A 12,710-nucleotide genomic window follows, 5' to 3' on the forward strand; every position below is an offset into this window, starting at 1 on the left:
TTGCTGGATTTTCTTGGGCGCCGTGAAGCCTTCATCACAGTTAGTGAATTTACTCTTTAAAGTTCTTGATGATCCAATAGGTTGATTTCAGGGCAATCTTAAAAGCAGCAATGTCCTTGTCTGTAAAGTCTTTTTGATAAAAAGCAATGATGACTACTTGTTTCTTTAGAATTATCCATGGATAACAGAAGACAACAACGATTTGAAACATCAGCGCCCTTTTAAAAGCAACAAGTACACTCTTTGCACTCTGAATGAATTCTATCAGCTGTCTTGTCCTTGTTAGAACTTTCTCCTGAGCTAATGAGAAGGTGTAAGCAGGTCATTTTGCAGCAGGACTGAAATGCAATTGAAATGGGTTTTTTGTGATCAACTTAAATTTTCATTGCAAGGACTGATTTTCAAATTTTTTACAATTCATCTGATGTCTCTTCATAACATTCTAGAGTTAATGAAAACTGAAACTATAAAAACTGAAGCAAACAAAAGTTTTTGTCAGTCTCAAAACTTTTGGCCAAGACTGTATATCTAGATTTCTGTTGACATTTCCTTCTCAGGAAGGGTGGGTGACAACGTTACAGTTTGTTGTGCTGGCTGTCACTCAGTTTTCCCAGGAAAGCTTACCCAAGCAACAGCTGCACAGATATTTTATCATTACTGAGGAATTTCCTGTCCTTTTCATATTAAATGCTTCTAATCCTTGGAGTATATGGATGGAAGCCTCTACTTGTAGATCAATTCATCTGTCCTCCCCCGGACTGTGTTTGGGTTGAAGAAGACTCGTCCATGTGGCTTGCAGCAGTAAGATTCCTTCCAGTGCAATCTGATTTATCTGTAGAGATTGGAATGATGAGGGCTGTCTATAAGAAAAGCCGAAATCTGCTCACAGGATGGCACGTACTAATCCCCAGCAGCTGCTGAGCGATGGCTGATTGCATGGCTACAGTAGCACAATCCTACAATTAGGGAATAGAATAGTTATACTCTGTGCAAATCATCAAAATGTGTGACGGCAGCTAAGGGGATGGATGGCCCAAACTCCTCCCCTCTCCAAATTCTGCACAACTTACAAGAGTTGTCCGGTGAAAACAAGTTATCATCTATCCACAGTGCACATGCTCGACCTGCGCTGCATTCATTCCCTTAGAGACTGCGGAGCGCTACATTGGTTTTACTGGCAGCCAAATAGAGAAGGAATGTAGCAGCTGCTGGGCATCGGACGTACGGCACTATTCTGTAACAGGAAAAAAATGTGCTATTCTGCCAATAGAAGTGTGTAACAGCAGCCGGACCATCACCTATCATTATGTTATCACCTACTATGTGGATAGATGTTAACTTGCTTTCCCTGAATAATCCCCTTTAAAGTAGAACTCCAATTATACATTATCTAATAATTCATCATGTGATTAGTTTGTCAGCCAGTTGTTCCTTTTTATATAAAAAAAAAAAAATCTATGCTTTACTTTTTCTCAGTAAGGTGATGGGATCTTCTATGTTCTTCAAAAGGAAGGTCACCATTCTCAGCTACCAGAACTGCCTGCATGATGAAACTGCATGAACTGCACCACTAACGTTCTCAACAAATATCCTATCACAGTTACTGATGATGACTGCACAGCTCCTGTCAAAATGTTATAATGTAGATGGCTGATCAGTCTCCCGGACTTTATACTTATAAGGTTTTAGCTTACAAAAGGAGAAAAAACAGAGGAGAATAAATTACATAGTGCCTCAAGCTGCTCATGTAATGCTGAATTGATGCATCATGGGATTGATAAGCAGAGCATAGAAGAACAAAAATGCAGGAGGAGGTCTGGGAATCAAGATGGATGATGTAGAAAGTGAGGGCTGAATGCAGGGTGAAATACAATTAGGAGGGGGGGGTGTATGGATGGAAAAAGAAAAATGTAGCTAGACTGCTTTATTAATTCCTATGCTTCATCACTGTCCAGTAAAGCTGGTGCAAGGATTTTCTGGAGGCCAGGTAAAAGTCATTACTGATCAGGTGAGGATTAAAACAAGGTTTACATGTCTTTAAGTACCTTTCATTGTGCTCTCTGCAATATCTGAACCTACCTGGCCTTGGTTAAACCAAATGGCATCCACAATTCCCTCCACCGCACTGTCTAAGTCAGCTGTATCAAACACAATAAATGGAGATTTGCCACCGAGCTCCAGGGACAACTTCTTGCCGGTGCCAGCTGTTGCTTTACGTAGAATACGTCCAACCTGTCATCAGAGGAACACGATACAGAAGTAGGACTGTAATGAAGAAGCAGACAAGGTGGACATCCCATATATTTACTATAATGCTTGATGACTACTGCGCGGACAGTATTGCAGTATCAGAATACAGGTCCCGACTTGGTCATTACCTCGGTGGAGCCGGTAAATGCGACTTTATCCACATCGGGATGAACAGCCAGTTTCTCCCCAAAAGCTCCACCACCAGTAACCACATTGAAAACACCTGGAGGCAGACCAGCCTCTGCACAGATCTCCGCTAGAAGAAGCGCTGTCAACCGTGTGTACGTGGCAGGTTTCAACACTACAGTATTTCCTGGTGTATTAGAAGGAAGGAAAGAACATGTGTGTGAACAGAGCCTTAAGCTTAATCTGTAAGTAGCAATGAAAGTTCTGAGAAGGTGAAACTAACCACATAACTAAGTACCGGGGAATGTGTCAGATCCTTTGCCCTTTCAGCAGACATTCCTCCTGGACATGCCCTGACGGGGAAACAACCTGCCTCAGTCATACCCACCCAAGAGTGGTCAGTCATTGTGCAGGATACCCTTTTTTTCCTCCCCAAATGCTACTCAGTGTCATTGAGATACTACGGCCAGTCCAGAGTTTTGCGGCACATTTTGTTCTACACACTGTCCAGATCGTCTGTGAATTACATGTGACCTTATGCTATAAATCTCTCAGATATGGAGTGGATTGTGGTGCTGCATACATACACGGAAACATTACCATTGATGGTATGCTCACTGTGGGATATCAGGGACGTCAGGATAGTTGTCTGCATGGCTAAGGATTAAAAAATCTACAAAAACCGTGCATATCCAAAAATAAAGCATGTCATATTAATAACAGACAACCATTAAAATAGAGGAAGCACTATAGGGGGCGACAAACACAGCAGGAGGAGGTGCTCATATTACACATTGGTAACTGGATGTAATCAATCAATTGAATGTGGGCAAAAATGAATGAATGAGTGTACATGATCAGCAAAAGGAACAATAAAAAAGGTACCACAATATCTCAACAAAAATCACATAAAGAAATGGTCATCAATACCCATATGTGCCTCCTGATGGAAAGGTGTCAGCCTCAACGCGCGTTTCGGCGTGAGTCTTCATCGGGGTTATGTTTTTTTTTTCTACTTTATGAAGTGACTTTGGCCACTATATTACTTTGTACGCTTGTTTTTGGTGCATGGTTAACCTTTATATATTTTTGACTATCCATCAACTATTCTCCATGTATAAATTTATTAATATTATTTCATTAATTTCTTTGCACCATTTTCTAGCAGCTGCCCCTTTTGCTCTCCCACGTCTAAGGTTTAGCAGCCTTTAGTGAGTGCAGCATAATGGAAAAACCACCAGAAACGTAACAAATGGGTGTTCTAGCACACATGGCAGGTTTAGGCTGCACCCTGATGGATACCTTATGCTTAGTTTCTTGGAAATCCACCAGAAAATGTAACCTATTTATCGATGGAAAACCCCTGTCACATTAAATCAAATCACAAAAGACAAAGAAGCTACAGGATTAAAAAGGATTAGCTCCAATAAAGTGCACAAACACAGAAGATAATGTATCATACCCATGGCAAGAGCGGGACAGATTTTCCAAGTAAGTAACATGAGTGGAAAATTCCAGGGAACGATGGCAGCAACAACACCTATAATTGAGAGAGAAAAAAAGTAAATAATAAAGAAAGGAGAGGCGACAGTCCGGCCGGAGGCCCAGGGGAGAGGCAACAGACCGGCCGCCCGGGAGAGAGGTCATGGGTCGTCTACAACGCTAGGACCCACCAAGAGGCTTCCAGTTTGCCATCTCTGTATCTCTGAGCTGAGCCCAACCGGCATGATGATAAAAATGACGGACCACCAGAGGCACATCGCAGTCGCGTGATTCCCGGATTGGCTTCCCGTTGTCCATGCTTTCCAGCACACTCAGTAACCGTTGGTGTTTCTGTATAGTGCGGGCAATGCTGAAGGACAAAAAGCAAAAACAAAAACATTTTCTTAAAGGGAACCTGTCACGTTGGACCAGTGATCAGATCAACTAGTGGAAAGGATTAAAGCAGGAAGCGCTAAGTATCAATGATTCTAGTCTTTGTCCAACAGTCATATCTATGCATGGTCATATAGGAAAGGCTGTCAATCACCGAATAAAATTGCCCACTGGACTCCTAAGCATTGAAAGAGCAGGGATGTCTATAGAAAAATGTATAAATAACAGATCGGTGGGGGTCCGTCTCCAAGCATCCCCCACCTATCAGCTACCTGAATAGCATATTCATGGTCACTACTCAAAGAACAGACTTATGAAAGCTCCTGTAAGATGCAGGCCTTGTAATCAGCTGATCAAAGGGGCAGCCAAGCATAGGAACAGCCGTTGCAGTATACTGTAAGCTCGGGCCACATAATAGCTTATCTGGCATTACTCAAAACATGTCCTCAAGACGCCGTCATATTCTCCTAAACTGAGAAACATTCGGCTTCCTGTGAATATATGTTGTATTTTTTTTTTAATAAGTTGGGTTACAGCTCAAATGCTCTTGAATTATTGGCCATCGTTTATTCTGTACTACAAATTCTAATTATTCCATTTCAACCTAAGACTTTCCTTTATATTATACAGAGGTGCTTGAAAGTTTGTGAACCCTACAGAATATTCCATATTGTCACACCATTGCTAAAATTAAACACAATCAAACAAAAGAGTCAAAAATATTAAGTGTGTTATTTTTTAAATTAAGAAAATTATCCACAACTACTACAAAAGACTTCATGCTGTCATTGATGTGAGAAGGGGCAATACACGGTATTAAGAAATCGGGTATGTGAACTTTTGATCAGGGTCATTTGGATATTTTGGGTTGTCATTATGATTTAAAAAGAGAAAGCACAGTAGTTTGACAATAAATGGCTTCACCCAACCACTAATCATGAGTGGAGAAAAGCTTTGGTGTTATCATTCATAGTCTCTGAAAATAGGCCAAGAAAGCAAAAATTCTGCCGGGGTAATGTAAACTTTTGAGCACAACTGTATGTGAACCTTTGCTTTAAGTATCAAGTGTGACCTCCTTGTGCAGAAATAATTGCATCTAAACATTTGGTGGGTTTCTGGTGTGAACTGCTTGATTCAGGTCCTTCTACAACATTTCTAAGGTCCGGACCGTGATTTGGCGTGACTTGTGCAGACACATGCACATTTGTGGCCTGCTGGAGGTCATTTTGCAGGGCTCTGGCAGTGCTCCTCCTGTTCCTCCTTGCACAAAGGTGGAGGCAGCGGTCCTGCTGCTGGGTTGCTGCCCTCCTACAGCCTCCTCCACGTCTCCTGGTGTACTGGCCTGTCTCCTGGTAGCGCCTCCAGGCTCTGGACACTACGCTGACAGACACAGCAAACCTTCTTGCCAAAGCTTGCAGTGATGTGCCATTCTGGATGAGCTGCACTACCTGAGCCACTTGTGTGGGTTGTAGAGTCCGTCTCATGCTACCACGAGTGTGAAAGCACAACATTCAAAAGTGACCAAAACATCAGCCAGAAAGCATTGGTACTGAGATGTGGTGTGTGGTCCCCACCTGCAGAACCACTGCTTTATTGAGTGTGCCTTGATAATTGCCAATAGTTTCCATCTGTTACCTATTCCATTTGCACAACAGCATGTGAAATTGATTGTCAATCAGTGTTGCTTCCTAAGTGGACAGTTTGATTTCACAGAAGTTTGATTAACTTGGAGTTATATTCTGTTGTTTAAGTGTTCCCTTTATTTTTTTGAGCAGTGTATATACAGTGCCTTGTGAAAGTATTCGGCCCCCTGGAACTTTTCAACCTTTTCCCACATATCGTGCTTCAAACATAAAGATACCAAATGTAAATTTCTGGTGAAGAATCAACAACAAGTGGGACATAATTGTGAAGTTGAACAAAATTTATTGGTTATTTTAAATTTTTGTGGAAATTCAAAAACTGAAAAGTGGGGCGAGCAATATTACTTGGCCCCTTTAACTTAAAACTTCGTTGTGCCACCTTTTGCTGCGATTACAGCTGCAAGTCGCTTGGGGTATGTCTCTATCAGTTTTGTACATTGAGAGACTGAAATTCTTGCCCATTCTTACTTGGCAAACAGCTCGAGCTCAGTGAGGTTTGATGGAGATCGTTTGTGAACAGCAGTTTTCAGCTCTTTCCACAGATTCTCGATTGGATTCAGGTCTGGACTTTGACTTGGCCATTCTAACACCTGGATACGTTTATTTGTGAACCATTCCATTGCAGATTTTGCTTTATGTTTGGGATCATTGTCTTGTTGGAAGACAAATCTCCGTCCCAGTCCCAAGTCTTTTGCAGACTCCAACAGGTTTTCTTCAAGAATGGTCCTGTATTTGGCTCCATCCATATTCCCATCAATTTTAACCAACTTCTCTGTCCCTGCTGAAGAAAAGCAGGCCCAAACCATGATGCTGCCACCACCATGTTTGACAGTGGAGATGGTGTGTTCAGGGTGATGAGCCGTGTTGCCTTTACGCCAAGCATATCGTTTGGCATTGTTGCCAAAAAGTTTGATTTTGGTTTCATCTGACCATAGCACCTTCTTCCACATGTTTGGTGTGTCTCCCAGGTGGCTTGTTGCAAAATTTAAACAACACTTTTTATGGATATCTTTGAGAAATGGCTTTCTTCTTGCCACTCTTCCATAAAGGCCAGGTTTGTGCAGTGTACGACTGATTGTTGTCCTATGGACAGACTGTTCCACCTCAGCTGTAGATATCTGCAGTTCATCCAGAGTGAACATGGGCCTCTTGGCTGCATCTTCTCCTTGTTTGAGATGAAAGTTTAGAGGGACGGCCGGGTCTTGGTAGTTTTGCAGTGGTATGATACTCCTTCCATTTCAATATGATCGCTTGCACAGAGCTCCTTGGGATGTTTAAAGTTTTGAAAATTATTTTGTATCCAAATCCGGCTTTAAACTTCTCCACAACAGTATCACGGACCTGCATGTTGTGTTCTTTGGTCTTCATGATGCGCTCTGTGCTTCAAACAGAACCCGGAGACTATCACAGAGCAGGTGCATTTATACGGAGACTTGATTACACACAGGTGGATTATATTTATCATCATTAGTCATTTAGGACAACATTGGATCACTGAGGGATCCACAATGAACTTCTGGAGTGAGTTTGCTGCACTGAAAGTAAAGGGGCCGAATAATTGATTCTTCACCAAAAAGTCTTAGTTACTCACCGGTTAACGGTATTTTTCGGAGTCCATGACAGCACCACCTGAGAGAGGGGATCCGCCCTTCTTAGGAACAGGAAAACCTACAGATACAAAAGGGCGGCACCTCTCCCACGCATCAGTTGGATTACAGAGTATAAAAAGAGGACCTCCAAGGTTAATGCATGATTATATGTACAACAATATCAATACTTAAATCTTTATCACCCGTGGATATGTACAAAGGGAAGACGTGCACACCCAAATTAACTAAGGGAAGGGAATCTATGGGTGCTGTCATGGACTCCGAAAAATACCGTTAACCGGTGAGTAACTAAGACTTTATTCGGTCGTCCATGACAGCACCACCTGAGAGAATTACAGAGAGTAATCACTACTTTCGGGGGGGACTACAGCCTGCAGAACCCTGATACCGAAGGAGAGGTCTGCAGAGGCACCCAAGTCTAGTCTATAATGACTATAAAAAGTGCTCGGAGAGGACCAAGTGGCCGCCTTACAAATCTGGTCGATGGAGACTTCCGACCTCTCGGCCCACGAGGTTGCCACGGCTCTGGTGGAATGCGCCTTCAATTTCTCCGGAGCTACTCTACCTTTTGAGGCATAAGCTAACGAGATTGCTTCTCTAATCCACCTGGCTAGTGTACTTTTGGACACCCTAAGACCTTTCCTAGGGCCTTGGTAGGAGACAAAGAGAGCATTGTCTTTCTTCCAGGGATCGGTAGCTGCTAGATACTCCAAGAGGCATCTCCTAACATCTAAAGTGTGTAGCTCCTCCTCTTTCTCATTAGTTGGTTTAGGGAGGAAGGATGGAAGGACTATTTCCTACGACCTATGAAAGCTGGAGGCTACTTTTGGTAAATACGCTGGGTCGGGTCTAAGTATTACCCTATCCTCCTTTACCTGAAGAAAAGGTGGGCGCCTAGACAATGCCTGAATGTCGCTTACCCTACGGGCTGACGTTATGGCTATTAGGAAAGCTATTTTGAGGGACAGGCTCCTAATAGAGGCCGACGAGATGGGTTCAAATGGCGCTTCTGTCATAGCTGTGAGGACTAGGTTCAAATCCCATGGCGTGAGTCTATTCTTTACTATTGGTCTGGATCTACTCGCTGCTTTGATAAATCTTTTGACCCAATAATTAGCCGCGATGTTGCAGCTAAAGAGCTAAGGCGGATACCTGTACTTTAAGGGTACTGGTGGAGAGACCCAAGTCCAGCCCTTTTTGTAAAAATTCCAAGATCTGGCCTATGGGGACGGAATCACCAGTATTTACATTTGAGCTTTCAAGGAACCTTTTCCAAATTCTGACGTAAATCTTAGTTGTCACTACTTTCCTACTTTTTAGTAGAGTGTCAAATAGGTCTGGAGAGAAGCCTTTACTTTCTAGCAGTGACCGCTCAAATTCCACGCCGTGAGATGTAGGCCAGCCACCTGAGGGTGGAAGACCGGGCCCTGGGACAGAAGGTCCGGGATGTCCGGGAGAACCCAAGGATCGTCTACCGACATGATCCTGAGGTTCAAAAACCATGCTCTTCTGGGCCAGAACGGGGCGATGACTATGACCCTTGCCCTGTCTTTCCTGATCTTCCTCAACACTAGAGGAAGTAGAGATAGGGGAGGAAAGGCGTAGGCTAGCCTGAAGTCCCATTTTATCAGAAGCGCATCTACTGCCAGAGGAGTCTCCCTGGGATTTAGGGAGCAAAACTGTGTCGTTTTCGAGTTCTCCTTGGTGGCGAATAGATCCACCTCTGGCTGACCCCATCTCTGCACAATCTCCTTGTTTTAACAGATTGCGGCTTAGGAAATCTGCCGCGATGTTTTCTTTCCCTCTTATGTGAAGAGCCGTGAGAGATAAAAAATGACGCTCTGCTAGCTGGAACAACTGTCCTGCCACATTCATCAGAGTTCTGGATCGAGTTCCGCCTTGGTGGTTGATATAGGCCACGGCCACTCGATTGTCCGATAGAACTCGTACGTGATGGCCCTGTAGATACATAAGGAGCTCTTTAGCTGCGAGTACTACCGCTGTTAATTCTTTCAAATTAGAAGACATTTGTATCTGATCTCGTTCCCATAGGCCCTGGACCAGAATTTCCTCCATATGCGCCCCCCAACCGGAAGGACTTGCATCCGTGGTGACCACGCGGGTAATGTTATACTCCCAAGGGACCCCTCTAGACAAGTTATTTCTTTCTAGCCACCACTCCAGGGACTCTATTGTGTTTCTGGATAAGGTCAGTCGACCTTCTAAGTTACCCCCCAGGATTCTCTGATACCATAAAACTTCGCCCTGTAGAGTTCTCGTATGAACTTGGGCCCACTGGACTGCGGGAATGCAGGATGAGAGGGAACCCAACAGGGACATGGCTTTCCTGAGGGACATGGAGGGGTTGTTGGAGGCGTTCAGGACCCGGCCATGCAGGTGCAGCAGCTTCTCTGGAGGCAGACGGCATTCCTGCTTTTTTGAATCTAGGGTTAGGCCTAGAAATTGTTGAATTTTTAGTGGCTGCAAACGGGATTTTTTGATATTAAGTAGCCATCCCAACCGCTCTAGAGCCGCCGTTGTTTTCTGTAATTGTTCTAAACACTGCTCGGCTGAACTGCCTATTATAAGGAGGTCATCTAAATAGGGGACGACTAGAATGTTTAGCTCGCGCAGATGGGCCATCACTTCTGCCATCACTTTGGTGAATACTCGGGGCGCAACTGCCACCCCGAAGGGTAGCGCCGCGTACTGGAAGTGCTGGATTGACCCATCCAACTGAACCGCCAGTCTAAGGAAAGATTGGTGTGCTAGACCTATGGGTATATGATAGTAAGCGTCTTTCAGATCTAGGACCACCATGAAGCAGTTTTGAAACAGCATTTTTATTGCGGTGTTGATTGTTTCCATTTTAAATGGACGTACAACCAGGAATTTATTGAGGGCTTTGAGGTTAAATATAGCCCTAAATGAGTCGTCCGGTTTACGGACCAAGAACAGGGGGGAATAGAAGCCTTTCCCCCTCTCTTCCTCTGGAACTCTCGTCAGGACTTTTTTGTCCAGTAGCTCGAGGACCTCGGTCTCCAGGGCAGCTTGTTCTAGCGGGGAAGATTTGAGTGGAGTTACCTTGAACCGATCTTGGGGAACGCAGGAGAACTCTAGGTGCAGTCCTGTAGCTATCACCCCCAGTATCCAGCTGCTATTCGAGATTCTGGCCCAGGCCGGGTAGAAGGCAGATAATCTTCCTCCTACCGGAGCCACTAGTCATTGGGGCGGCTTCTTATTATCCCGTGATGGACCTTCTTGGCGCCCCCCCTCCTCCATACATGAAGCCCGTACCTCTGGTTTTTTTGTTGTCCCATCTGTTCTGATCTCTGGCCTGTCTCCTGCGGGAATACCCTTTCCTAGAAAAGGGACGTCTCCAGGATGTATTCGGCAGACTCGGAAATTTCTTTTTCTCATCCCCGGCCTTCTCTAACAGTTCGTCTTGGACGGGGCCGAACAAGTATTCACCCTCACAGGGGATAGAACAGAGACGGGACCTGGCTTGGATATCTCCCGGCCAGCATTTTAACCAGAGGGCTCTTCGGGCCGAATTAGACAAACTTGCAGACCTAGCCGCCATTCTTACTGAGTCCGCCGAGGCATCTGCCAGAAAGGCAGCAGCATTCTGGATAATTGGAAGAGACTTACGGATGGAGGCTCGCGAGGTTCCATCCTTTAGCTGAGAGTCCAATTGATCCAGCCAGACCATCATGGATCTGGCTGCGCACGTGGCTGCTATTGCTGGCCTTAGGGCGCCTGCTGACATCTCCCATGTGCCCTTTAAAAAGGAATCTGCCTTTTTATCTAGGGGGTCTTTAAGGGAGGCCATATCGTCGAAGGGTATAGATGACTTTTTTGAGGCCTTAGCTACCGCTGCATCCAGCTTGGGGGCCTTATCCCATCGACTTACTATTGGGTCCTCAAAGGGGTATCTACGCTTGAAAGCAGGCGGCATAGAACCCCTTTTTTCCGTTTTTTTCCACTCCCTGTCTATCAGGCTCTGGACTTTTTCGTTTAGTGGAAAAGTCCTTTGTTTTCTGGGGTCTAGACCCCCGAACATAATGTCCTGAGCAGACAGTTCTGTCTTTTTTTCTTCTACCCCCATGGTTGACCTTATGGTTTTAATTAATTTATCCATTTGGTCCAAGGGAAAGCAGAACCGGCTGGAATCCTCTTCGGAAGAAGAAGAGGAGGCCGAGGACTCTGAGGAGATATCTTCCTTCCTAGGGCCGACTGAAGACTCTGAGCCTGAAACACTAGCTCGTCTTCTTTTAGAAGAACCTTCTTTTGATAGGGCTTTTATTTCAGTCCTGATTAATTGCCTCAGGTCTGTAGCGAAGCTTGGAGCTTCTTCCGCTACTGTCTGTCTCACGCAAGACTGACACAATCTCTTGGGGTGGCCATCTGGTAAGGGGCAACTACAGAGGGCACATTCCTTGTGCTTCTGCTTCCCTGTGGCCTTCTTCCCCTGAGAATCAAACACATAAGGGGACACTGCATCAGGGTACATTCTCGCAGATCTCTTACCCTTGCAGATGAGGACAGGTACCGGATCATGGGGGGCTGCGGGAGGATCCTTTGACCTAGAGGAACTGCTGCGTCCACTCGAACGTCCCTCCTTCCTCTTAGGTTGGTCACTGGGGCGCTTTGCCACGGGCTGCACCTCTTGTGGGTCCATGGGGGCTTCTGTTGTGTCCATCGCTGGGCCTCCAGAAGCACCTCAGCAGCGATGCCTTCTGTCTTAAGAAGGCTCCCCCTCCGGATTAGCAGGAACTCTGTCCGGTGTTCGGGCCCCCCATTGGACCGCTCCCCGCGATCCTCCCCCTCCCCTTCAGGTGCCCGGCCCCCTCAGGCGGCGGGCGCGCATAGGCGCGCGTTCACCACAACCGGAAGCCGCCGGCATCCGACTTCCGGTTTCGGCGCTAGGCCCCGCCCCCTTCGCCGCGTCACTTCCCCGTGCGATAGAGGCCGCAGGGACGCGCGGCAAGGGGCTAGCACTGCGCCGCCGGCTCGGAACCGCCGCTCCCTTTGTGGGACACCGCCGGCGGCGCCCGCCCGAACGGACCGCACCCCCGGGGGAAGGAGACACAGGGGGACCCACTTACCTCACCGGCCCCGTGGAGAAGGCGACCGCCGGACCCTGTCTCCGCCTGCTCTTACCACTGCCGTGGAAATCCTACCCGGACCCACCGTGGCGCATCCA

The 12,710-nt window shown here is 45.9% G+C and overlaps 1 protein-coding gene across 2 annotated transcripts in view; it reads right to left on the reverse strand.

Annotated features, from left to right (window-relative positions):
• ALDH16A1 (aldehyde dehydrogenase 16 family member A1) overlaps positions 1-12,710 on the reverse strand; it is a 124,825-nt gene that overhangs the window by 91,744 nt on the left and 20,371 nt on the right. For both annotated transcript variants that reach the window (XR_012231328.1, XM_073570994.1), the window contains exons 4-7: positions 4,050-4,228; positions 3,839-3,916; positions 2,379-2,563; positions 2,080-2,232 (exon numbers count right to left, since the gene is read on the reverse strand). Coding sequence is in view for 1 of the 2 variants with exons in the window: in XM_073570994.1 (XP_073427095.1) it covers positions 2,080-2,232; positions 2,379-2,563; positions 3,839-3,916; positions 4,050-4,228 (595 nt within the window). In the remaining variant the exon portion in view is untranslated. The remainder of the gene's footprint in view (positions 1-2,079; positions 2,233-2,378; positions 2,564-3,838; positions 3,917-4,049; positions 4,229-12,710) is intronic.

Source organism: Dendrobates tinctorius, unplaced genomic scaffold, assembly GCF_039654945.1.
Source record: "Dendrobates tinctorius isolate UK_male_01 unplaced genomic scaffold, ASM3965494v1 ptg000028l, whole genome shotgun sequence".
Classification (NCBI taxonomy): domain Eukaryota; kingdom Metazoa; phylum Chordata; class Amphibia; order Anura; family Dendrobatidae; genus Dendrobates; species Dendrobates tinctorius.